General features: G+C 37.6%; 2 protein-coding genes across 2 annotated transcripts; one reads left to right on the forward strand and one right to left on the reverse strand.

Moving 5' to 3' along the window:
- The first annotated feature begins 840 nt into the window (after positions 1-840).
- LOC131779557 (fibroblast growth factor receptor 2-like) lies at positions 841-15,414 on the forward strand. Its single transcript, XM_066173872.1, has 14 exons — positions 841-877; positions 2,032-2,304; positions 5,716-5,997; positions 6,424-6,576; positions 6,945-6,972; positions 7,850-8,037; positions 9,594-9,710; positions 10,216-10,400; positions 10,649-10,768; positions 11,245-11,321; positions 11,715-11,755; positions 12,183-12,279; positions 12,620-12,716; positions 13,545-15,414. The coding sequence occupies exons 2-14, from the start codon at positions 2,169-2,171 to the stop codon at positions 15,006-15,008; spliced, it is 2,985 nt and encodes a 994-aa protein (XP_066029969.1). The 5' UTR covers positions 841-877; positions 2,032-2,168; the 3' UTR covers positions 15,009-15,414.
- A 3,189-nt stretch (positions 15,415-18,603) lies between these two features.
- LOC131772236 (probable G-protein coupled receptor 45) lies at positions 18,604-19,641 on the reverse strand. The gene has a single exon (XM_059088124.2). The coding sequence runs from the start codon at positions 19,639-19,641 to the stop codon at positions 18,604-18,606; it is 1,038 nt and encodes a 345-aa protein (XP_058944107.2).
- Between the last annotated feature and the right edge of the window lie 4,216 nt (positions 19,642-23,857).

Genomic DNA, 23,857 nt, shown 5'->3' on the forward strand with positions numbered 1-23,857 from the left:
TTTATGAACAAGGATGTTGCATAGAAATAAAACTTTTAATTGTTATAAAAAGTGAATTTCAACGTTTCAGGCTTCGGCCATCAACTGGTAAAACTTTTACAATAAAGTTGAAAATCAAAAATTGAAAACGTTAAAATCTTAGTTTGTTTCTTTTAACATTTTTGCACAGTCATCCATTTGAGCAACCCAAAACAGTGCCATTTTACCTGGCTTTATAACATAATAAATCCGTGACTGATGTTGAGAAAACACGAATGAGGCTTATAAATAGGGAGCTGTTGGTTGGGTGATTTATAAGCTTCAAGCCATCAATCCTTTTTAACCTGGAGATGTTAGTTCGAAGTCTCCATGGAAATTAGAAACTGGGGATATAGACACTAACAATTACGTATTTTGGTATCCTTTGACAAGCAGCAGATTAATGCAGCAAAGGAAGTAAAGAGCATAGGTAGAGTGATATTATGACATATGACCCTGTGCGCACAACTTATTGTTTTCAAAGGTTGTATGGCGTGGTCATCTTGGAGTGGCGTCTGCGAAGAATGCAACGAGTACCAGGAAAGAGTCGGTAAGTGACAAGAGGGAGTTTTGGTGAATTTGTGACTCACAAGTGCAATGGCGGGTTTGCGCCATTGTTTTACAACTTCAAAAAACTATACAGCATTTATAAACTTTTATTCAAATGGATAAACTCTTATGTATAGATTGTAATGATAACTAGGCAGGAACCTTCAGCAGTTATTTTCAAGGGATGTTTTCTTTAATAGAAATAAGATGACTTTATCTCCAACCCTTTATTACCTTTAAAATATTATCTGGATAACCTTACTTCTAGAATTTGACTGCTCAAGAACTCGGGAATCACGGCCTTGTAAATGTAAGTAGTTTTTTGAATGAGGGGAAAGTAAAGGACCCATCTTTTGGTCGAAATGCTGTACAGATATCCCTCAACTGTCCTTTTATTAACTTCCAAACTCTGTAAAATACACTTTGTTTTTACCAAACGAGTTAGTAATGTAGATTGGCCACCGTAAGTAGTTCCCAAGCTGATGTCTCGAGTGTTAGCTCTGACGAAAGGCTAACGGTCGAAACGTCAGCTGAGAAAATCTTTATGGTGACCAATTTAAATTTAAATTAACCCTTAGCTCAAAAGTCAGTCGGTTACCTCTAAATCATCGCCTTAGTTTAAATGCTCTTTAAGCGGCTTCCCTTCACCTGAGATACTCTGGACTAAGGCTGGGTTGAATCTTGGTAACAACAACATTCTCACGATTGATCAAGTGAGTTATGGAAATCCTGGTCAATAACATGCAGCGCTAAAAAAGTGAAGGGAAAAATGAATCAGCTTTTCATATTACGGTGACAGGTAAATGTTGATTTACTTCGTGGATCAATTTAAATCTTTAGTTAGATGAGAAAAAAAATCGATTCTGTGGTACCAAATCAGATTTGAGGACTTAAAACCGCAAAGTTCAAAATTGATTAAGAATAATAAAAAAGTACTCAAATAATGATAACCAGCTAAAGAGCGAGAACATGCCAACTTATATATCAAATGTAAACGAATTTTGTGTTCAGACAGACGTAATTAATTTTTAGGAAGCTTAAACCGATTGTATTTTGGGAGCGTCGAGCAATTTTGACTTTAGAGATATCAACACACCATAGTTTGTCACGGCATTCATTATAAAAATTCGTTTAAAATTTGAATTGACCTTTATTTCTGCTTCTAAAATACCAATGGCAGACGAGTCATGATTTCATGTACATTTTTAGAAGTGGTAAAAGTATACGTGTCTCAGTATGTCAAAGCGGCTATCAGTGCATCATTATTTAGTTATTTTATTCCTATATCAAAAGTGAAGAAAACCAATTGCAAAATAAACTTGGATTGAAAAAAAGGCTCGGCAATAACGTTGTTGGCTTTTATTTTGAAACTAGTTAATTTAGGGTTGGATAAGGGAGGGGGGAGAGGGGGTTAAAATGGACGATGCGACCCTTTGTTTAGCTTGGTGATCTTTTTGCTTCAAGGCTCTCCCAAGATCACTGAGCCTCCGAAAAGCCAATTTCTTACGGAAGGATACCCTGCAAACCTTAAATGCGTAGCCTCAGGCATTCCAACACCAACCTTGGTCTGGACTTTTAATAATGGTGACCTGCCATCTGGTATGAATCAAATCGATGACGAAGGAGAATCAGTCCTAGTTTCGCGAAGTGTCACGAAAGGGATGAATGGGACTTACAAGTGTACAGCAAAAAACAAAGCAAACACAACCAGTTCCTCAGCAAGTCTGCGTGTTTATGGTAAGTTCGGTTATAATGATATTGATGATGATGATGATGATGACGACGTTGATAATGACGATGATAATGTTGAAGATGAAGAAGAGAAATAGGGAGAGAAGAAATTAAGACAGAAAAATGAACTTGTAAATCCATGGGCAATAGCGACGGAGAAAAGGAATAGCGCGAAGAGAATTTAGGCAATCTCGGCCTAGTTGTATAAAGGACAGATAACGCTATCTAACGGTTAAATATTTATCCGGTGAATGTGTGATAGCAAAACGTAAAGCGTTATCCACCAGATAGAGTTTTGTCCAGTGGATAGTGTTATCTACCCTTCGAACGACCGCGGCCTGACCTTCAAAAACCTGGTGATATCAATGCTTAATACTAATTTCCTCGGATCTTTATGATTACAAACGCAAAGAACTGCATAGATCTGGGTAGGAAAGTAACGCCAAGGAAAAAGGACAGGTGATGGCGCTATAGAGAGTTGATTGATTCGAAATACTTGACGATATGCAATGTAATCCCAAACTGGAAAAATCTGAAGAAGAGAATTCCGAGACGGAGAGATCCAGAATCTCGGAAGAAAGCAAAAAGGAAGCGAAACGCAAAAGTCAAAGTTACACACGACACACAATTGTAATCTCTACATTGAACAACAAAACTAAAACAGAGGAATAAAGGGGTAAGTTTCTAAAGGAACTGTGGTGCTGCGTCGGTGGGAGAGTATAGCAGGTAATTTAGTGTTAACAACTGGGTTGAAAACGTAAATTAGCCACCGTAAAGGGTAAAAAAGCTGACGTTTCGAGCGTTAGCCCTTCGTCAGAGATTAGAGGAATTGTGGGTTGTGTGTGGATTTATATGTAGAAAGTGGAGCTACGCCATTGGTGGGAATATGGTGACGAGAAAACAGGAATAAATTAGTTGAATGAAAAGCGCTCGTTGATTCCGTGGGGATTAAGGGTGCCGATTTGGAATATAAATTTTTGCTCTAGTGTTTTACGGCTTTCCGAACTGCCTAGATGTAAGGAAAGGCCGCAAACTGTCATATGCTGTTTAGAATGATAAGAAAGATTAAAGTGTCTAGCGACTGGTTTGGATGCGTCCTTGTCATTTCTTTCCACATCGCGAAGGTGTTCTCGGAATCGGTCACCCAGTCGTCCTCCTGTTTCGCCGATGTATAACTTATTGCAATAAGTGCAAGTTATTCAGTAAATAACATTGGCGGAGGTACACGTAAAGTGATCAATGATCTTAATGGATCTTTTGGGTCCCGATATTTTCTCTACGTTATGAATGAAAGGACAAGTTTTGCATCGTGAGCGAGCGCATTTAAAAGTTCCAGATTGGTCATTGGTTTGAAATGAGCTCCTGACTAAAAAGTTGCCTATGTTTTTGTCACGTTTGAATGAAATAAGTGGGGGTTGCCAAAAGATAGTGCCAGTCTCTGAATCGTTTTGGAGTAATTTAAAATTTTTAAGAATGATAGATTTAACTGCGTGGTTGTGAGGGTGAAATGTAAGAGTAAATGGAATGCGGTCAGTGTTCTCCTTCTCGGCCGTTTGTAGTGCTGCCTGTCGATCGGATAAAATTTTTTTCTCAAGCTGGTCCAAGAAGCCGAGAGTCAATCAAATGGCGCATATCGCTTTTTTTTACGCGGGAGGAACTGCGTATCGTGCTTTTTCACCCGTGAAGCGTATGTTATTCTTATTTATCACATAAACTGCGGTGTTATACTGGGATTTCCGGCCCAGAGAAAAACCGAAACAACACCCGTGAAAAAATATCGTATTTTTTCACGTGTGTTGATATAGCCAACCGGCTGCTGATACGTCACTCGCCTTTGGCGCCACTCGGTCAGGTTGATGAATGAATGGCAGAGCGTTCACGATTCTCGATACAACTTGTTTGTCGGAGCTTTCTCGAATTACGGCAGCTAAAACACTAAAAAATCCGTATCGCTAACAGACAGTGAAGTTCAAACTTTCCTAAAGGCAAAGAAAACCAATATACTAAAAGAAAAACCGAAAGTTTCCTATTCAGTGGCTTTAGTGTTAGCATTTCTCTCGGCTGAGAATGAAAATCGACAACTGGAAGATTTTCTACTAGCCGATTTTGGCCGTTTACCTGAAAGACTTCTTCTGTCGGTAAGGACAAAGTCAATAAATGAGAATTTTGTTAATTGAAAATTACGAGCATTGTTGTTTTTGTAATCGTGATTCAACGCATTTTTCCATCTTAGGAGTTAGCGCCAACGCACTCTACGATTGTTATTCGGGGATTGTCGATTAATTTATATTCATTTATAAATGAAGCCGGCTTTTCTTCTCAGTAAAGGGCTATTGTGTTTATATGATAAAAAAATAATACATGGGTGCTTATAGATATGGAATTTCTCTTCTCGTGTTCAACTCGACATCTGACTCATTCGCTGCGCTCAATCGTGAGCTATCGAGTTAAACACTCTAAGAGAAATTCCATATCTACGCGCGCCTATATATTATTCTCTATTAATCCTTCACTGGCATAGTTTCCGTTCGTAACATTATAAAAATCGGCTTTCAGGACTGTTTATTAAATCAAATTACTTACAAAAGATGACTGAGGAACCTCTGTGGAAAATGTGGAATAGAAAGCATACAGATCAAAAACACAAAAGAGATAACAGCGCGTCGGTTTGTACAAGAAATCTCATTGGTTCGCTGCGCACACCTGTTCGATTTCCGATACTACCAACTCGCGCGTAAAATACCATACGGACAGACTCTCCATGAAGTATTCTCTATCGATTGAATTGTCATAACAGCTCTTGATTCTAGTTCCGTCTATGATATCCACAATTTTTCCATGGAAATTTAACAGTGTCAGCTTGAGAAAATGTTGTAAGTCCACTCGAGAAAATGTAGTAAGTCCACTCTCCTTAGGAAGTGATGGGAAACCACCTAATGAAGTTGTTGTAGTACTTTAGAATTTAGACGGGCGATCATCCACTTGAAATCACAGCCGATACCGCTGTGCTGGAATAGAAAGAAACGTGTTGCATGACTCACCTGTTGTGTCCTTTTGCACAAGGGTGCAGAAAAAAAAGCAAGAGAAGATGGAATATCATAAAGACTTTAATTTAGAAGTTCAGCGGAGGATCTGGGGCGGGTGAAACAGTAACCATGATATTTAAAACATAAGGGCTTCAAGCTTGTTATGAAACTCTTTCGAAACCTCACAAAACTCTCGAGGAAAAACTTTTCTTTTAATTTTTTTCCATTTAAAGCAATCTGTTCGAGGCATTCCTATAATTTCGTTTCACTCGTTTCGTTTCCGTTTTTTTTAAATTTTATTATGTTTTTCTGAGCGTTTCTAATGCAGTTGAAGTGTTAATGTGACACTACCACACTACCATTCTAACGAATTGCCCCATTTTCAACGCAGGAAAAGCCTCTGCTCAAGTTGTTTCAGAGAAATACATAACACTCATTAAAGGATATGCCCTGGCATTGACCTGCAAAGTTAACGAAGAAACAATAAGCGTAATGTGGAAAAAAGATGGACAGCCAATAACAGAAAGAGCAGTTAAAGAAACACGATTAGACGAGACAAAGAGTAAACTTGTTCTTGCTGAAGTTGTGGAAGAGGACAGCGGTGAATATTCTTGCGAAGCACGTAACAAGCTAGGAACTGTGGCTCGCTCTGTTGTGATAGTATATGTCAAAGGTAAGCTGTTTAAGGAACTACATATAATTTTAGTAATTAACTATGTAAGGTCATTATTATAAAATGCGCCTCCGCTTTTTATGTTCCTCACAAACTTTTCCAGTAGTTTTTTGGTCTTCTGGGAGCTAGAAATTTGAAATGAATTAGATTTGAAAGAAATTTTAAGAAACTGTTTCAAAACGAGTTTGAAACAGTAGCAGCATGTTATAAATATCCTATAATTCTTTCACCAATCTTTCTCTTTCTATCTGCCTCTTTTTTGTAAAGTAACACATCTGGGTCTGTTTTTCCATAAGTTATTCCCAGTCACCCAACGCGAGCAATGAACAAGGTAAATTGTTGAAACAAAAAGAAAAATTAGCTCTCTATCTGGATAGTTGGTGATATTAATTTATATTATAGGCTTCTTCTTTTATTATATTTCAGGAAATTCAGAGGCTCCCTCCAGCAGCTCACCTCCCTCCAGCAGCTCACCTCCACCCCGCAGCTCACTGGAGTGGTACTACATTGGGGGACCTTTGGCTGCTGTCGTTTTTCTACTAGCGCTCATTTCATACATTAAAAAACACCGTACGACAGGTAAAATGTTACCTTACGAAAATGAGATGTCTTTATACGGCAGATTGTGGCTTTTAAAACGTCAGTGTTTTGGAGCACGAAGGAGCTATTTTAAACAGGTCATATTATGCATTTCCAGTACTGATTTCGAAGGTCTTTCTACAGTCCCGGCAAAGCCCATTACTAATCAAATTACAAAAACGTTGCAAATTATATGAAACTAACTCTAAAATAACCCACCTTATTCCTTCACCCGTTGTTTGACAACAGAGTCAAATATAAGTCACACGTGGTTTCTGAGTCGCAAGCTTTAACTTAGTTAATGATGTCATTCTTACTCACAACGAAGTGATTTCTTTCATCTCTTTCCACATATCCTTTGATAATAGCCCCACCTGAGGTGCCACCCAGGCTGTAGTAAGTGAATTGTCTTCTTTTTTTTTTTTTTTTTTCACGCTCACTGTTTGAACGTGTGGTTATTCCCGAAGTTTCTAACTCTTGAATAAGTTTTAGTAGAGTAGTGATAAGTGTCACTGCTGAGCAAATACGTCTTTTTTATCAGTTTGGACCGATTATATTCACCATTAAGAGCACACTGGCCAAAATAAAAGGTTTTTCTTTCGAAGCAGCTGCAGTTTCGAAGAGGTTCTTATCAAATGGCAGTCAAATGTTTCCCAATATTCTTTCTGTTTTGGATTCGTTCGTCCTTCAATTGTTTTAACACCTTGTTTAGGATCTTTTTTTTTTTTTTGTTACCAGTATGCATGGTTGTGGGTGGCGTACTTTTAAAGAAGAAGAGAAGCTTTGACCCTTCGTCACTTTTTGTTACAGAAATTACAGTTGAAATACACTCGGAGTCTTGTAGACCGATTTAAAATACCACTCGATATATCGATTGTAGACAATACTTCGGATGGTTTGGTTAGTATTTTATTTCTCGCGTAGGAGGCACGATATTTATATGATGAAAAAAGCCGAAAAACACAATCAGGTTATTTTGAGGTTATCTTCTATCTTTTTTCAATTTTTTTTTTCAATAAAATCTCCTCTCTGGGTCGATGCGTCGAAAAAACGGGTTCAGTAAATTAGCATCCAAATTTCACCTATTTCAATAATTTTTCATTGGCAAGTGATAATTTTCTGAAGCACCCGGAAATGAAATGAAAAGGAAAAAATTTAAATTGAAGATACAGAGGATATCTTTACCACGTTATGTTAAACCAGATTCAAAGAAGGAAAAGATAGATAGGTAACACAGATAGTTAAAGTCTTGTTTTCATCTGCAATTATTCAGTGAAGGGGAAGATGAAGTTGAGATGGATCAGCTGAACGCTAACACAGACGAATGGGAGATTGCAGCTGACCGCCTGAACCTTCGTGAGCATATTGGCAAAGGGGCATTTGGTTCAGTGTGGCGAGCGCTACTGGGTCGTTCCCGTGGCAGACTTGGAAATCGCACAGTTGCTGCGAAATGCTACCTACGTAAGTACTTTTTCAGATCTTTCTTTCATACAAAGCTTGATTGAGCTATCGTTTATTAATTTTTTGAGTAATTTATCCCAATAAAGAGTATTTCTCTTAGAACATGCTTCATTAACCTACCTGATACATAACATGGATAGCTTAAAAACTATGCGCTGTTCAAATGATTTATCAGCTGGCATGTCAAATTAATTGTTAGCGGATGGTTCCCGGGGGGACCAGTTGTTAATCTTTTGTCATACAACGCTACTAAAATAGAACAGAACACGAATATCATTTGTAGTATTAGAAGCTGAGGAGAAAAATGAAAATTTATCGATTAAATTGCATTCAAGTGTATAAAAGCGGAAAATACTACAATACTAAAAATGTCACTCCGTCGTATATTTTGCAAAGTTGCCCACTTAGAAACTTTTGATGGGAAATAATGTCATGAGACCTCAAAGAAACCTTGAGAGGGTGAGTCTAGCGAAAAAAACTCGGAGCCATTTGCCAGTCTAGTGGTGGTAGTATGATCTTCTTGCGCTGGACAAGCTGAAAATCACAATGCAGTAGAACCTGTATTAAGCGGTCACCTTGTAATAAGCGGTCAGTTTTGAACGTCCCGAAACTTTCCTCCTTTACTCATAGTACTTTTTTTATCAAGTTGTTGTGGTCACCCTTTACTAAGTCCCAACAGTCTATTTGTAATGTTCCCCACCTTTATCGAACGGTCACTAAAGCGGAAGTAATCAAATAAAATTAAGAGTAATCTTTCAAGTAAAATTTAATCCATGTTTATCTCCCGAAATCAATGTTAGAAATATTTTTGAGCGAGGTTGTGTATGTTAAGTGGTCCGTGATGGCATAGAGTGGCATTTTTAAACTTTTATCAATAGTAGCCCTATTCCGTGGAACCTATATTAAACGGTCAACCATCCCCGCGCGTGACCGCTAAATACAGGTTCGACTGTAAGAAACTTACAGAGTCAAATGAATTTACAATAACTCTGGGAATGCTTACGAATTATTGTAGCTTTTAGTAAGATAAAAGCGAGGATTATCTAATTTATGAACGATGGGAAACAAGAAGGCGCAAACAGAGCATGTGCTTTAAAAAAACTGTCTCAAATATATATTCGACCGACTATTAGGTATTATAACAGATGGAATTTCTAGGCTTAATTGCGTCTCTACTTTTGTAAGTTATCTGTAAACAATTGCATGGTTCAATGAGCTTGTTAAGTTAACAACAATACTCGAGATGCGCAGCGTTTTCTTAGCAAATGATTTTTTCAACGAGGATGAATCTATTTTGGAAATTTCATGTTCAATACAATTGAACAATACGGCTAATTGACATTTTTGTGGCAAGTATGGATTATATATGGATTATAATCATCAATCAATTAGTAAACTAATTTTTTTTATGTTGACCAAATGCGTTATAATTTGTGCTGGTAATATAACACCAAGCATACAACAATTCCAGATGTGGATGTTTACCACATAATTAATTGTGTCTCTTTAGACATGCAAAGTTTGTTTGTTTGTCTAAATTTTGTGTGGTTTCCTAGCAATCTCCGAAGAGAAAGGAAGGAAGGCCCTGCTGAGAGAGATCGAGTTATTAAAACTCTTTGGAAGGGAGGGCCATGAAAATGTTGTTAAGTTCATTGGTTGTGTCACAGTTGGAGGTAATCAGCTATTGTTATGATTATAATCAGCTAATTCACAGCAACGATAGAGACATCTCTGAGTTCAATCACTGGTACAATTACTTCTATCAGTATTCTTAGTCTTTGCTAAGATGGTGTACTAACTCAACGGTTATTTTCAATTTTTTGACTGTTTTAAATGAATTTACTTCGCACTGTATGAGGGGCATATTACATGGAAGATGTTAGCTCTAAAATCTACATGCTAATTGTGATAAAAACTTCAACTTACGATGGCAAGTCTTTGTCTATTTATCTGCCATCTCTGTTTTTTGTCTGTCTGTCTGTAGATTTCTATCGGCCGTATGTGTCCATCTATTTTCTATCTGTATGTTTTCTTCTTTCACTTTCCCTCTCTGTCTCTACTTTGATTCATTACAGATATAACCTTAGGTATAACTAGATAAAGCATGTACAATTCAAAAACTTTTTGGAACTTCTGCACTGCTTGCCGTAAAATAATGTTCTTGTTTTCCCCTTTTAGCTCAGCCAATACTTATCATGGAGTACCTGTGGCGAGGTGACTTGCTGGGTTATCTCAGAAAATCCAGGGGGATTTTCGACCAATATCATCATGGGGTCGGAGGGGTCGACCACTTGACAACATATGACATGGTGCTGTTTGCTAAACAGATCGCACATGGTATGACTTTCCTCGCGTCCAGAGGGGTAAGTGCTCAAACTCTTTCTGGTTAGCATGTGTTCCTGCATGTGATAAAATGGCATGACTTGCAAATCGTCAAAGTAATACTCCATACGGCTAAAAATATCTAGCACATTAGAGTCACTATTTCCCCGAGAAATGGTCTGACATTAGCATGATGTTAAACTTTCTACCTATATTTTACTTTTTTATTTTACGTAGTCTATAAAAGTCCCTTTTAGCAGATCATATAATTATTTGTTTTCGATTTCAGGTAATTCATCGCGATCTTGCAGCTCGTAACATTCTTCTTGATGAGCATCGTGTTTGCAAGTTGACTGACTTTGGGCTCTCTTATCAGGATTTCAAATACGGCCCAGGAAATGCCAAGAGAGTAATTTTCAGAATTTTTTCATCATTTAGTCAATTGGTTTTGGGGCTGCTGGTATGGAAGATAAAAACGTGAAGAATTAAAATATTACTGTCCTTACAAACCTTTCTTTTCAGTTGTACAGTCTTACTGCAAAACATATTTCCCTTCAGTGGGGAGCCATTCTAAGCGTATCGAAACTCTCACAGAAAAAAAAAAATTGTACCTAAGGAGTGAACACAGGAAATAAGAAAGCCGAAAGAGATATCGTTCTCTGAATAGCAAAGATACAAACTCGAAGGGTAAAGTAACACAGGAGATTTAAAGCAAAAGGAGTGTGTGAATCGTTTTCATAGAATTTGTACAAAGGTGTTTACTGCTGTTGACTTTATCGTGAATCCTCACATCACGGTTTTAATCTTATATGCAAATTATTTTAGAAGTTGTATACAAGCCTCGTTGGATTTCAGATGTTTATAGTATTTTGGTTATTCATCCAGGGATGTATCCCAATCAAATGGACTGCACCCGAGATTCTCTTTGGACATGTGGAACAGCTGTCAACCAAAAGCGATGTGTACGTACTGTATTGATTATTATCTACATATATTCCAAGAGTGAACATTTTTTGCGATTCTACCTTAACGTAGCCAGGGAAACTAGAATATTAAGTGCTCTGTCGGTTAGAGAGTCATTAGGAAACGTCAAGCTGAGGAACAGCTGAGGTTACAGCTGTAGTATGAGACTTTACATGAATATTAAGTTTAACGAGCAATATCCAAATTCTGATTAGGACAAGAAAAGACGGATGAAAGGATGAGTGGATAATTAAACTAATAAATATGGCGTTCTCTCTTAGGGAGGTTGCTTATATCTTGATGGCATGTTTTTAAACATCCCAAGTATCTGAGTAATTATTATCTTTCTACGCCAGTTGAGATATATCGTCATCCTTCCATTTCTTTTACAGGTGGTCCTACGGCATCGTCTTATATGAAATCTTCACTGTCGGTACTTAACTTATTTGTTACTTTATATTCAGGAAATATACCTGCCGAAATTGCACGCATAATTACTAACTGATGAGTGATACCGAGCGGACAAAAGAGCATTGTACAATAGAGAAGTAGAAGCAACACTCAATGTCGCTGATAAATAAAATTATGACGATGCATAGCAACTTGAAATAAAGCTTAAGTTTAAGTAGAACGGAAAGTATTTAGTACATTATTGAAAAACCTTAAATTCATTGCTACACTTAAAATTTTTTTTTTTTTACAGTGCTATTTCATCTGATATAAAAACGAAATGTATTTCAGCAATTAATCGTCGTTTTGACAGAAGAATCATTTCGATCGCGCGGAGAGGAATGAAAGTGATTACAACAAAAAAAGTGTGCTTTTTTGGCCAACAGAAAAAAAACATTATTTTTCCACAGGAGGCATTCCTTACGATGGATGGTCTCAATCCACGACAATGAAAAAAATCGAAGAAGGTTATCGTCTGCCAAAGCCTGAACATATCGACGACAGTTTGTAAGTGTTGCTTCCTCTGTGTGGAATGTTGTATAAGTCAAAAGCAACATCGATTGCTGCTGTGGTCAGGTGTTTTTGATACACTCGCTCTGAATAAGTAGCCTCCCTAAGAAATTAATTTTATCTTGTCACTACAAAAATTAAAATGAAAAGTTATTGAGTCAAATAAAGAATACGATGGGTTTTTCATCACAGAATTCGTTTGAGCTGCAATGTAATGAGATAAACTTAGTATTTCATTTATTTTTGTAACTAGTTGTGGTTTCTCAACTTTGCTACTTGCAATATTAATGCCTACTGCAGAATTACTGTGATCTTATGTCCCTGTGTTTTTCTATAGGTACGCAGTGATGTTAAACTGCTGGAAATACGAAAGCGCCAGCCGGCCGCACTTTGTGAAGCTCTACCAAACAATGGATACATATATTAAAACAAAGGTTTGCCATACAGCGTCTAATTCAGGATATACTTCAGAAATTGAAATTGGTATCCTACCAAGTCAATTGCGAATTTCTTTTCTCGTCAATAATGTGATGTCAGTGTAGGCGCAAGAATTTGTATTATCATTTTTTGTTAGTGTTGGTGTTTCATAGTTTCGCGTTAGGTGTTTATTTTCTCGCCTTCATTAGTGTCCTTTGTCAGTTACCAGTTTTGTACTTGTTATATTTATTTACATATCGTCTATATATTGGTTGCGCGTAATTTATTTGGTTAGTTGTCTAGTTTGCAAAAATTATCGTTACATATCAGCTCTGAGTTTCATGTTTTCGTCTTTGGTTTGGTCACATTCGTCTTTTAGCGTATTCAACAATCTGTCAAGTTTGTTCTAGTAAAGTTTGAAATACGAGTGATTAGCGTTTGCGGCTATAGTCAGAACGCATTAACTACCCAGCCGCTAACAATTTGTGAATTCAGTTTCATCATGAACCAATGTTACTTTTAAACATACGCAAGTGTGGTTACGTCATGTCAGTCTGGATCATCCTTATTTTCCCTCCGTTGTCTATGCACAAGAAAGAACGGAACAGATCGTAAAATAACGCTTTTGGAAAACTTTGACAGAAAGGAAGACCTTACTTGACTTTTATTCTTATCAATTCATGCAAGTACTAATGGTTCTTGTCTTTGTGATTGATATATGATCTGCTCTTTTTTTTCTTTTTAGTGACTCATTTTTGGAATTTCTTTGTTGAATTTTTGAAATTCATTCGTTCAAGATTTTTTAACTCATGCAGTTCCTGATTACCTTCTAATCTTTTTCATAGACATATGTAGATATCTTTGACGATGACAAGTATGATCAGGATAAGTACAACTCTGTCGATGACCGTGGAGCTGTTGCAAACCCAGAAGATGCAGGACCGGACGAGCTAGGAGCAGCTGCAGCAAATCCCATCGGTAAAGTGGGTGAACACGGTGCTACGGCACATCCCCTTCTGGTTGCAGTGGACGATGATGCTACAGCTATCCCTCTTGGAATTAACGTAGGAGACGAAGGAGCACCTGCAACAGATCCCGACCGTGAAGTGGGTGAACACGGTGCTACGGCACATCCCTTTGTGATTGCAATAAACGATGGTGCTCAAGCTTTCCCTTTCGCTATTAACGTACCAGAGAAAGGGGCAGCTGCAACAAATCTCGCCCATGAAGTGGGTAAGCACGCTGCTGCTGCACATCCCTTTGTGGTTGCAATTGACGATGGTGCTACAGCCTTCCCCTTCGCTATTAACTTACAAGACAAAGAGGCAGCTACAGGAAATCTAGCCCGTGAGGTGGGTAAGCACGGTGCTACGGCACATCCCTCTATGGTTGGAATTGACGATGGTGCTACAGCTTTCCCTCTCGGAATCAAAGTAGGAGAAGAAGGTTGCGCAGCATACCCTTTTGAGAGTGATAAGAAAGATATGGATGCCCCAGCTTACCCTTTGGAGAGCGATACTTTACCATACCTTAGCGAGAACGAGGAAGATGTTGATGACTCCGAGTGCCCTCTTGCGATTGAGGAAGAAGAAATTGATGACTCCGAGTGCCCTCTTACGATTGAGGAAGAAGAAATTGATCCTTTACCATCCTCCCTGGTGATGGACGAAAACGGTCTAGCTGCTTCAGCATGTCCCCTTGTGACTGACGAAGAAAATTCTGCTTCTTTAGCATGCCCCCTTGTGGTTGAGGAAGAAGATTCCAATAACTCAGCATGCTCCCCTGTACCTGGGGAAGAAGATTTGGAAGCCACAGGATACCTTTCTGTTACTGAAAAAGAAGATCCTACCTCTTTTGCACACTCCACAAATGAGGTGAACAAACCCGATGCCTCACCATTCCCTTGTGTGATCGAGGAAGAAGATCTTGATTCTTTAGAATACAGTCCTCTGATCGAAAAAGAAGGCCTCAGTGATTCCGTCTTCCCTCCACAAACCTCGACTGATGACGAAGAAAGTGTAACAAGTGAACCTGAAAATAACGTTGGTTATGAAGGTGCTGTAGCATTTCAATCTGAAAAGGAGGCAGTAGAAGAAGAACCTAAGACTTGCCAACTAGAGAACACGAAGGATGAACAAGACGATCTAGGAAACAATATGGACGACCAAAGTGATGCTGTAGACCTTCTTGAAGGGGAGGCTGGCGCACAAGAGTATGATGGTAATCAACTTACTGTTGCGGATACAGACGAAATTGGAAGTGACGAAGACGAGGAGTCATCTGAAGCAACTCCTCTTGTGCAGGACTGAGGCTATATAGCAGAATTGCTGAACCTCTAAGGTTGTAGTCTTGTAGCACTCTGTGGTAATTTGTAGTTTAGATTTCGAGAACTTCGGCCTCAATATTTCATAGCTTCTGATTTTAAGACGTAGGTTGTATCGTACTTTTACTTTAGTAATGCTTTGGTAGTGACGATAACCATTTTCATAGTTTACAAATGGAGGTTAAGTGGAATTTCCTAGAAAGAAAAACATGTTTATTTACTTCACTTTTGCATTTCTTAGTTTACCGTTTATTCACTCGGTGCAATTGTCAGTGCTTTGTTGATGTTATTGACTGTAGGCTGATTGAGACAAAAAAAAAAAAGGAATTGGTATTAAGATAATTTTTATAACTGATCAAGTCAGAAATGCTTCGTAAGTTTGTGAGTGTTGTTCCTAGTATAAGTAATATATCCCAATCTAATTAAGAATAATTTACTCGTTGTAAAGCACTCCCTAAATGCGTCAATAAACTTAAGCTAAACTCGTTTCGTTTACTCCATTCATTGCAGTAAAATTGCTGGTCTGGATCTAACTGTAGATTTGAAGGACACCATAAACTAAAATGACATCTGGCCTCCTTCAAAGAGGAAGATTGACGAAAATCCAGTAGCGCTGCGCTAGTTCTGACTAGTGTGTATATTTTTCTATTCCCTTACGCTCGCTTAGCAACCAGAAGTAGCATATTTTCAAAGCATTATTAACCCAACACATTTTATCCCTTTTGTAGACAGCTACTGACTCACCGGCCTTTTTAATCGAGTTATCCATTCCAATTTGTTGATTAGATAGGCGGTATTAAGCTGATTAGTCTTTCATGTTGTCATTTCACATCACTGCTTCTAATCATTGTCTGAGAAAAGTGTTTTAGAAGTTTGAAACATAAATGACCCCATTGTGATGATTCTTAGTGCAGAAGTTGGCCTAAGGCAGATATTCCAAGTGCCAAGGAAGCATTATTTTTTACTTTTTATCTCCACAGTTTCAGGCATTTTGGCGTCTCGGGGTATTGTATTTGAATATTATTGATACTAATCGTGCCTTCCTGGTGCACTATGTCAGCAAATATGTCGAGTTTAATCAAGCAATAGATGGCGTTTTCGAGAAACACAGACGAGCTAATATAATAATGGATTCTCATTCAGTCATTTTTCAATTTTGTTTTTTTCACGAGCACTTACATATAACGCTGACATTGCCTAACCCATTGCTTCAACTTTCATCGTGAGAAGTACTGTGCTATGATTTTTAGAGAAATAGCCAACAGCAGTTATTTTCTTACTGTCCGTCTTTGTGTTTCTTGACATGAGCAAGGCCTTTGACAAAATAAACGAGGGCTTTTCGGCGTGGCTTAGTTCATCATAAATCCATCTGCTAGAAAACAAGTAGCGCTCATAAATTCTGAGTCCCTGACTCTCTGTCTTTGAATCCAGAGTGCCACAAGCAGTTATTCCATGACTTGTTTTGTTCAGAATTTATGTAAATGACTTCATATGCCCCTCAATCTTGTTTTACTGAATATTATTGGATGATACTAAACTTCAGATTTCTCTCCCAATTCAAGGCTGGGCTAAGACAAAATTTTTTTTCTGAGACAGGGAGTGTTCTTTAAATGAAAGTGAAATAAAACCACGATCGTCGATGAAAAGATCGGTGGTGACTCTGACGTCGATCTCAAAAATTTTGGTTTTTGCCTTTTTTTCAGTATTTATCTCTTTGACTGTTCAATATGCTTATAAGGAAGTATTTATCGTTTAGATAGGGTTTTGAAATTTCTGCACACGAAATTAAATTTAAATTTTTTTTTTGTTTGAATCTCCCGAAAATCTGACATATTTCGATCCGTATATAGATATAAGGAACCCAAAAGTAGTCACTAAAACGTTACTCCGCACATCCTTCTCCATTCACTTCCAGGGGATTTGCGCCTAAAAATGTTGTGATTATTACAGGAATAAATTATTCAAAATCATCTTTTTGTATTATTTTATCTCACAGTATTAAATTATATACAAAAACAAATATTCATCTAAGTGCCGGTGGCTAGGGGTAGATATTTACATCCCCGCTTGGCAGCTTGGTAAATATCCACCACTAGTTAACTCTACCTTGGTGAAGAGTTAAGAAATAATTATTTGATAAACTTTCAATAGGGCGAAAGGTATCGCAACTTATCGTAATAATGCAAACATTTCTGAGAAGCCAATGTTGGAAAATGGATCATTTTTCTATCCATATGTTGTAAAAATTAATGTCAATGAAGGAAATATGAATAAACTTGAAAGGTCTTGGCTGGCCACCAACACCAGCACCTGTACAACAACAACTGAAGTGTGTCAATAATCATGTATTGTTACCCTTGGTGTTATCAAAACAAGCAGGCTGACATATCTGTCAACCAAAAACGGTTTATTTATGCGACTAAGAATAAAGTATTTGAAAGCCTAATGACCCAATTTGCCAGTCTTAAGCTAAATATTATAACAGCTATTGAGTCATTCATCACGCCCTTAAAACCAAGACTATTGCCAAAATGGCTTACAGTATATTCTAGAGCTCGTGTGAATGATTTATTCGTATTGCATCATTACACATTTTACGCTATGTTTTTAGAAGCAGATGTGAACTATTTGTGGAAAAAATTTTGTTGATCATTGATAAGGGCTGAGACGACCGCTGGTGTGTTCATCATAAGTTTAATGTTCAAGAGAACTTAAAGTTAGCTAAATCTCGTTTTTTATTATTCTCGAATTTAATAATACCAAAATATAAGCCATTTAATTACTAACCAGCCATTTTTGTGGCGTCCTCAATTTGTGAGATGTTTAATGTGGTCTTATTTGATATTCAAGCATGACGCATTTTAAAATAAAGGTAGACATATTCATCTTGAGGTTTTTCCTCCTGATTGTGGGGGGGAAAGTCAGCTGAAAGAGGCCAAAAATGCAAAAGAAAGCAGTGGTTCACTGTGACTGTATAAATAGAGAAGTCAGCAATAACTGCGGCGGCGAAAAAGGAAAAGAAAATAACAACCTTCCTTGTTTAAAAGTGCCGCCAGTAAGAGGACTAAAGGGGCCGCACAAATGTACGGGGTAGACTCTTTTAAGGTTTTATTCGACAAAGTTGCTTCGCACTTCGCTGAAAACGGTTTGTTCAGTCAAAATGCGAGATATTAGATTTACGTATGAGAGAACAGGGCATATCGAGCAAAGACAAGTCCACAATTAACGTTTATTATTAATTTTGTTTATGCATGGGCGATCTTTAAATAAATATTAGAAACCCGTCCAAAATAGATAGAAAGAATCAATTCTCAATAATATCTCATTGTATTTCATGGCAAAAAAAAGAGACTAATTGATGTTATGTCTTCCTCTTCTTCTTATTCTCCTTCCTGTAAAGAGAACATGGAAAAGAAAAAGAAATTTGTATTCCTCCTCATATTGCAATAGAGTTTTCGACTCTGTAAGTGCAATTACTTGTCAGCATTCAATGATTCGTTATTGATTAATATGAAAATTCGCAAAAAATTATTTCTTTAAGGACACGGAAGTTTTTCCACATAATTAAAGGCGACCTTAAATCACGAACAACAACATAACGCCCTGGCTGTGTCCTTTACTGCCTTTCTCACTTCTGTGATTTTCCAACAGTAAAGAAAGGGATTCAGAGATGAGTTCAGATAAACTAAAGTTTTCGTAGAGAGCCACAGAGCATGAACTGCTGATCCACTAAGTACTGTATGTCTCAATATCGACACAATTATAAAAGGGGTGTAGCATGCCACTAAAGCCAACTGCACCCAAAATATGCTGGAAACTGTTTTCTGATATTGTTTGATGTTTAGTTGAACTCTCCCGTTTAATCTTTGTTTTGCTGTCCATGCACGTACTCTTCCCCTTCCTGTACCTTTTACTCCTGCTCCTTCTTCTGTGGCTGTTCTAATCCCCGTTATTGGGCTTGCTTCATCTTTTCCTACTCCTATATCTTCTCCTGCGTTTGACCGTCCTTCGCCAGGGTTGTCTTCTACTTCAGCCTGGTACCGCTGTAATCTCAGGTGGATCTTTACGTAGCAAAACACGGAAGTAACCAGAGATACCACAACGGCCACAAAAGCAACAATCTCCGAAACCGTTTGACTCCAGACACGAACCAATCCGCACAAAACAGCAATTATCCAGCATAAAAGTATAACAGCTTGAGTTCGCTTTAGTGTCACAACTTGTCTGTATCTCAGCCTCAATAACAGAACAAGAAGTCTGTCAACACTGATGGCTGTTGATATCAGTACAGTCACTCCAAACAAAACATAGTTGGATATACAAACAACCTCTTCGACGTAATACAAAATATCTATGTCGTTGTTACCAAGATCAATGTAAAGAAATAAAAAAATCACAAACAGAGGTTGTGAAAAAAGACCCACACAAATATCGGTAGTGGCTAGACATTCAAACAAGACCTTTGTAGCGGGATGCAAAGAGGACACTTTATAAAATGTTAATAGAAGCAGAGCATTACCAAGAGATGCAGTGAAGGAGAGGACAATGTTGAAAGCGAGGAGAAATGCTACTAATCCAATTGGTAATTGTGAAGATAACTGGCTTGTGAGGGTCGCCATTGGCGCTCACGTTCAGACTTGTGGCTCTGTCTTTCCCTCTTTTGGCAGCAAATGAACGTTTATTAGGCGATCCGTCTTCGATATAAGTGTGATATTGTTCTGTTGAGAATTTTAGCAGTTTCTATTGGATAAAAAATTCCTCCTGTCGTCTGATTTTACGATGACCAATGTCACAGCTATAATTAGACTTGTTTTTAACTCTTTCGTGTTTTATTCAAATTCTTCGAATTTTCATCGTGTTTAGTGAGCGGGTGCCACATTTATTTAACAAACTAAATGACGTAGAATCTGCGAGTTATTTTTCACCGATACTATGTAGAGCTTCCTCAACAAGTCAGCTTTCCTTTCCAGTTCTTGACCCATGTGTGTCTTTGTCCTTCTTAGCTATGCTTGTTTTGTTTTTAAGGTAACATATTTGTGGTTCCTTTATGATGAGCTAGTGCTTTTTAGATGAAACAAATTTGCATAATATACTGGTGTTTAAGAACATTGAGGTCAATTCTCATAAAATAAAGGCATCCTTGAGCTACAAACAACAACAAAACGCTCTGATTGCCTTCTTTACTGCAATTCTCACTTCTCTGAACAGCAGTAAAGAGAGAGATTCAAATTTAAGTTAATGTTATCAACTGAGTTGATAAAGTAAACTGGCTACCGTATGCCAGTTCCCTATTATTCGTAACAGAAAAATTAATTACTTTGCCGCGAGTGTGTTCCCTAAATTCAGAACTCATTAGCCAGAGCCAATTTGCCGGCACGTCAAAATATGTTAGTGAGTAGTGGTACTCTTTAACTTGGCGAAAAACATAAGCGCAAGGCTGAAAAATCCTAGCTCGATATCACTTTTTCCTCTGAATGAATTCGATTAGGAACTAACGAGAAAACACAACTTTAAAATTAATTAAATTTGCTTTGAAAGAAGTAGGCCGTAGTGTGCCAGCTGAAAAGAAACAATTACCTCCATGCTTCTTTTGAAGTAAAAATGAAAAAATAAGCCACAGGTAATATTAGAAAATCACCATAGGAAAAGAAAACAAAATGATATCGACCTAAAAAACTTCAACTGTGTTTTTCTTGAATATAGAAAACCCCCCTTCTGCAGTTGACAGTCGTAAGAGAGGTTGCCAGTAATTTTCGGGAATCCGGCGACAGAAGCAAGAATTCAGCTTTTTTTTATTTGCTCCAAAAGACCCTTTTGGTGAATCATTTTCAAAAATAATATTCAAAAGTTCCAGCAAGTTTTTATTTTGGAAAAAAATACGAAAGTTCGAAATCGTCCAAAACGTACCTAATTTGCATAGTTTCTATTGGGCTTTCAGTGCATTTCCACAACGCTCGCACAAGACAACGAAAAACTATCTTGGATTCATTTTTTCGTAAGTTGTTTTTCATCTCTTAAAGTAGCTTTGCAACTATATTTCATCTCCAACTGAACTTTCTTTCGTTTGTAACCACCCGCGTAAAGTAGACTATATTTTCTATTCCGCTTGTACGCTGAATTTTGCTATATTTCAGACGACTATTACATGGAGGGTATACAAATGTACATAGAATAAGAGGGCTCTTTTCAACGAGAAATTCTTCGTGTTTATCATGTAAAAATATTATTTTTGGCCCGTGAAAAGCGAGCGCGCCAGACCAAAATATATCGCATGCATTTTCATGGAGTTAGGCCATTTTCTTGCTGTACTCCTACTGCAAATCGCACACTTTTGGGACAAAACTTGACGTGTTTGGTCTCTACTTCAGTTTTGATTCATTTGAATATGTCGATTTTAACTTAAAAATTAACCTACCTTTAATGAACAAACCACCGTTTTAGGTAAAATTTTTGAGTTTATTTTTCTTGAGTGCTAAATAGACAAATCGCTATTTACAAAGATACCAGCTCTGTCAACGTGTTTTTAGCTGAAATTGGCCGGTCGCATATATTGTTCTTTAATGTACAATCTATCCCACTGGCATAACTTTAGAGTAAATTACATGTAACTATAAATGTTGTCGTAAATACGTGAGCATGAGTTAATTAAAATCTTCGCATACATAGAATATTCGAAACATGTAGTAGTCGCATGAAAATACTCGCTTAATTGTGCATGAACCTTGTGTACATTTGGTGTTTTGCTCGGTTACTTTTATAGATTTCTACCACTGTCACTGTAATTAAAATAGTATGTTTGTGTAGTCCACCCTGTTGAGATACATTTTCGAATCAACGTTAGGATGGAGTTGGTAAAAATTGTCGAAGAAATCTGAGAAAAATGGCATGTAGCACCGGGCAGTCGTGCTACGTTCCATCTCGCCGATTTCAACGAAACTTTGCCAGGTTAAAGGATCTACCCCATAACTAAAAAAGACAAACTGGTTTCTGTTTTGGTTTTTTTCCGGGGGGATATAGACCACCCCCCGGTTTTTCTTGATCCTTAATTAATGTTCACCTCAAGTATCAGTCAATTTAATTGACGGCTTGTCAATCAAAAGAGGCAAATAAACGACTGAGTTTTTAGACTTTTCGATTCATCCAAATATTTGACAACCTCGAAAAGTGAGATGCAAAGATCTTTTTTTTTTTTTTTAGCTTAATAGCAGCTGTACCCTCTCCTGCAGTCTTCGTCTAAATTTGCAAGGTCACTCCTTATCTTCTGCCTTGTTAGAGGCGGTTGCCTTACTGGTTTCCTCCCCTGTCCAACTCATGTTAAGGAGACAATTCTTTGCTTTCTGAGAAAACGTGAATGAAAGTGATCCTCGCAGTAATGTGCACTACTTGGGCAGTAGTTTTCAGGCCTTATTTTAACTACTGCCCAAGTAGTGCACATTACTGCGAGGATCACTTTCATTCACGTCTTTATCTGCAGTTCAAATATATGACTTTCATAAATTTTTCACTATTTTTCTGAGAAAAGGTGGCTGGTTTTTGTGTTTTCCAAAGAGCCCATGCAAAGTCCATTTTCAGCTTCAGAGACTTTTCAGAGATGTCTATCTTCGGCTGTCACAAAAAATTGACCCTCTCTTAAATTTACTGGGAAAAATGAACTTACAAACTCCTTACAAACAAAATGTAATTTCTGACGGTTGAGTGACTAGGAACGAATTAGTCAGAAATTACTATTCTGATGGCACGATTGAGAGGTTTTAGTATTCTCAGGGGAGAGTTTTGAGTATTTAATGTTTTAGCGGGGAATATTAATCATTCTAGCTCAGTCAGTCTTTCTGTTTGCTGTTGTCAATTTAGTTAAATTTTTTCTATGGAGTTATGTGTTTGTTTGTACCTCTTCCCCGAGGTTCCGTACCACTGCATTAGATGGGGAATACGTTTCCACATAATTTTTGGCCACATCTAAAGAGTGGTTTTTTAGTGGTTTTTCGTATCTGGCGTGGTACACTTAATTTTTCAAGCTTTTCAAGTTAGACTTGCTAGCATATTCTATGTTGTAATAAGTATATGTTACGACACATTGTTGTTGTCGGATGACTGACTGACCATTCCTCAATAAACTATTTCACATTGAATGTTTCGTGATAGTGTAGTCAGAATTTTACTTTTTCCTCGGGCTGTTGTAAAACAGGTCATAAATTGACCAGTGAATAAAATATTTTGAAATATCGTTCGGAATTTGCATTTTTTGCGTGCAAATCAAGGGTAGACAAAGTTTATAAGACATTTGACAAGAATTTAATGGGGTTCACCTCGATTATATTCGTCGGTTAGAGTCAAGACGCACCAAGCTAAGTGACATCGCCCTCCAGTAAAATAATTTTCCAAAGAATAAATGTGGCGAGCGTAGGGAAACGCACATTTTTTTTCATCATTGTGATCAAAGCCCACTGATGTACCTAAATTGGTACTTACGGTATCAGACCATTGATTATGACGGGGTGAACTTAATTTTTCTGTCGAGGTCGAAGTGACTTCACATCAAAAGCGTTTTTGAAACAAACTAGTGAGCATCACCGCACGAACTGAGAAAGTAAAAACTTGTATTTATCTCCCACGCATTTCGTCTGACAATAGTAGACTTCATCAAGGAGTTTTACAAGTAGGGTAAATAAGCTTGCTCATATACAAATAGTAAATAAGTTGTCTCTTTACTATTGAAGCCAGTGGATATAATTCGCCAGGTGCGCCTACGGTATTATACATGCGTGACATTTTTCGGACGTTTCATGTACGAGTACGTAATCTGTTTGAGGGTCACAGATTTAGTGTAAATATTTG

This window comes from Pocillopora verrucosa, chromosome 11, assembly GCF_036669915.1.
Source record: "Pocillopora verrucosa isolate sample1 chromosome 11, ASM3666991v2, whole genome shotgun sequence".
Classification (NCBI taxonomy): Eukaryota; Metazoa; Cnidaria; class Anthozoa; order Scleractinia; family Pocilloporidae; genus Pocillopora; species Pocillopora verrucosa.

What these genes read in the sequence shown, in the direction of transcription:
- LOC131779557 (XM_066173872.1), top strand. Translation starts at nt 2,169, where the DNA reads ATGAATCAAATCGATGACGAAGGAGAATCAGTCCTAGTTTCGCGAAGT. An exon ending in AGCAAGTCTGCGTGTTTATG is followed by an intron (nt 2,305 to 5,715) that starts GTAAGTTCGGTT and finishes TTTTCAACGCAG; the next exon opens with GAAAAGCCTCTGCTCAAGTT. An exon ending in GAGGTGCCACCCAGGCTGTA is followed by an intron (nt 6,973 to 7,849) that starts GTAAGTGAATTG and finishes GCAATTATTCAG; the next exon opens with TGAAGGGGAAGATGAAGTTG.
- LOC131772236 (XM_059088124.2), bottom strand. Translation starts at nt 19,641, where the DNA reads ATGGCGACCCTCACAAGCCAGTTATCTTCACAATTACCAATTGGATTA.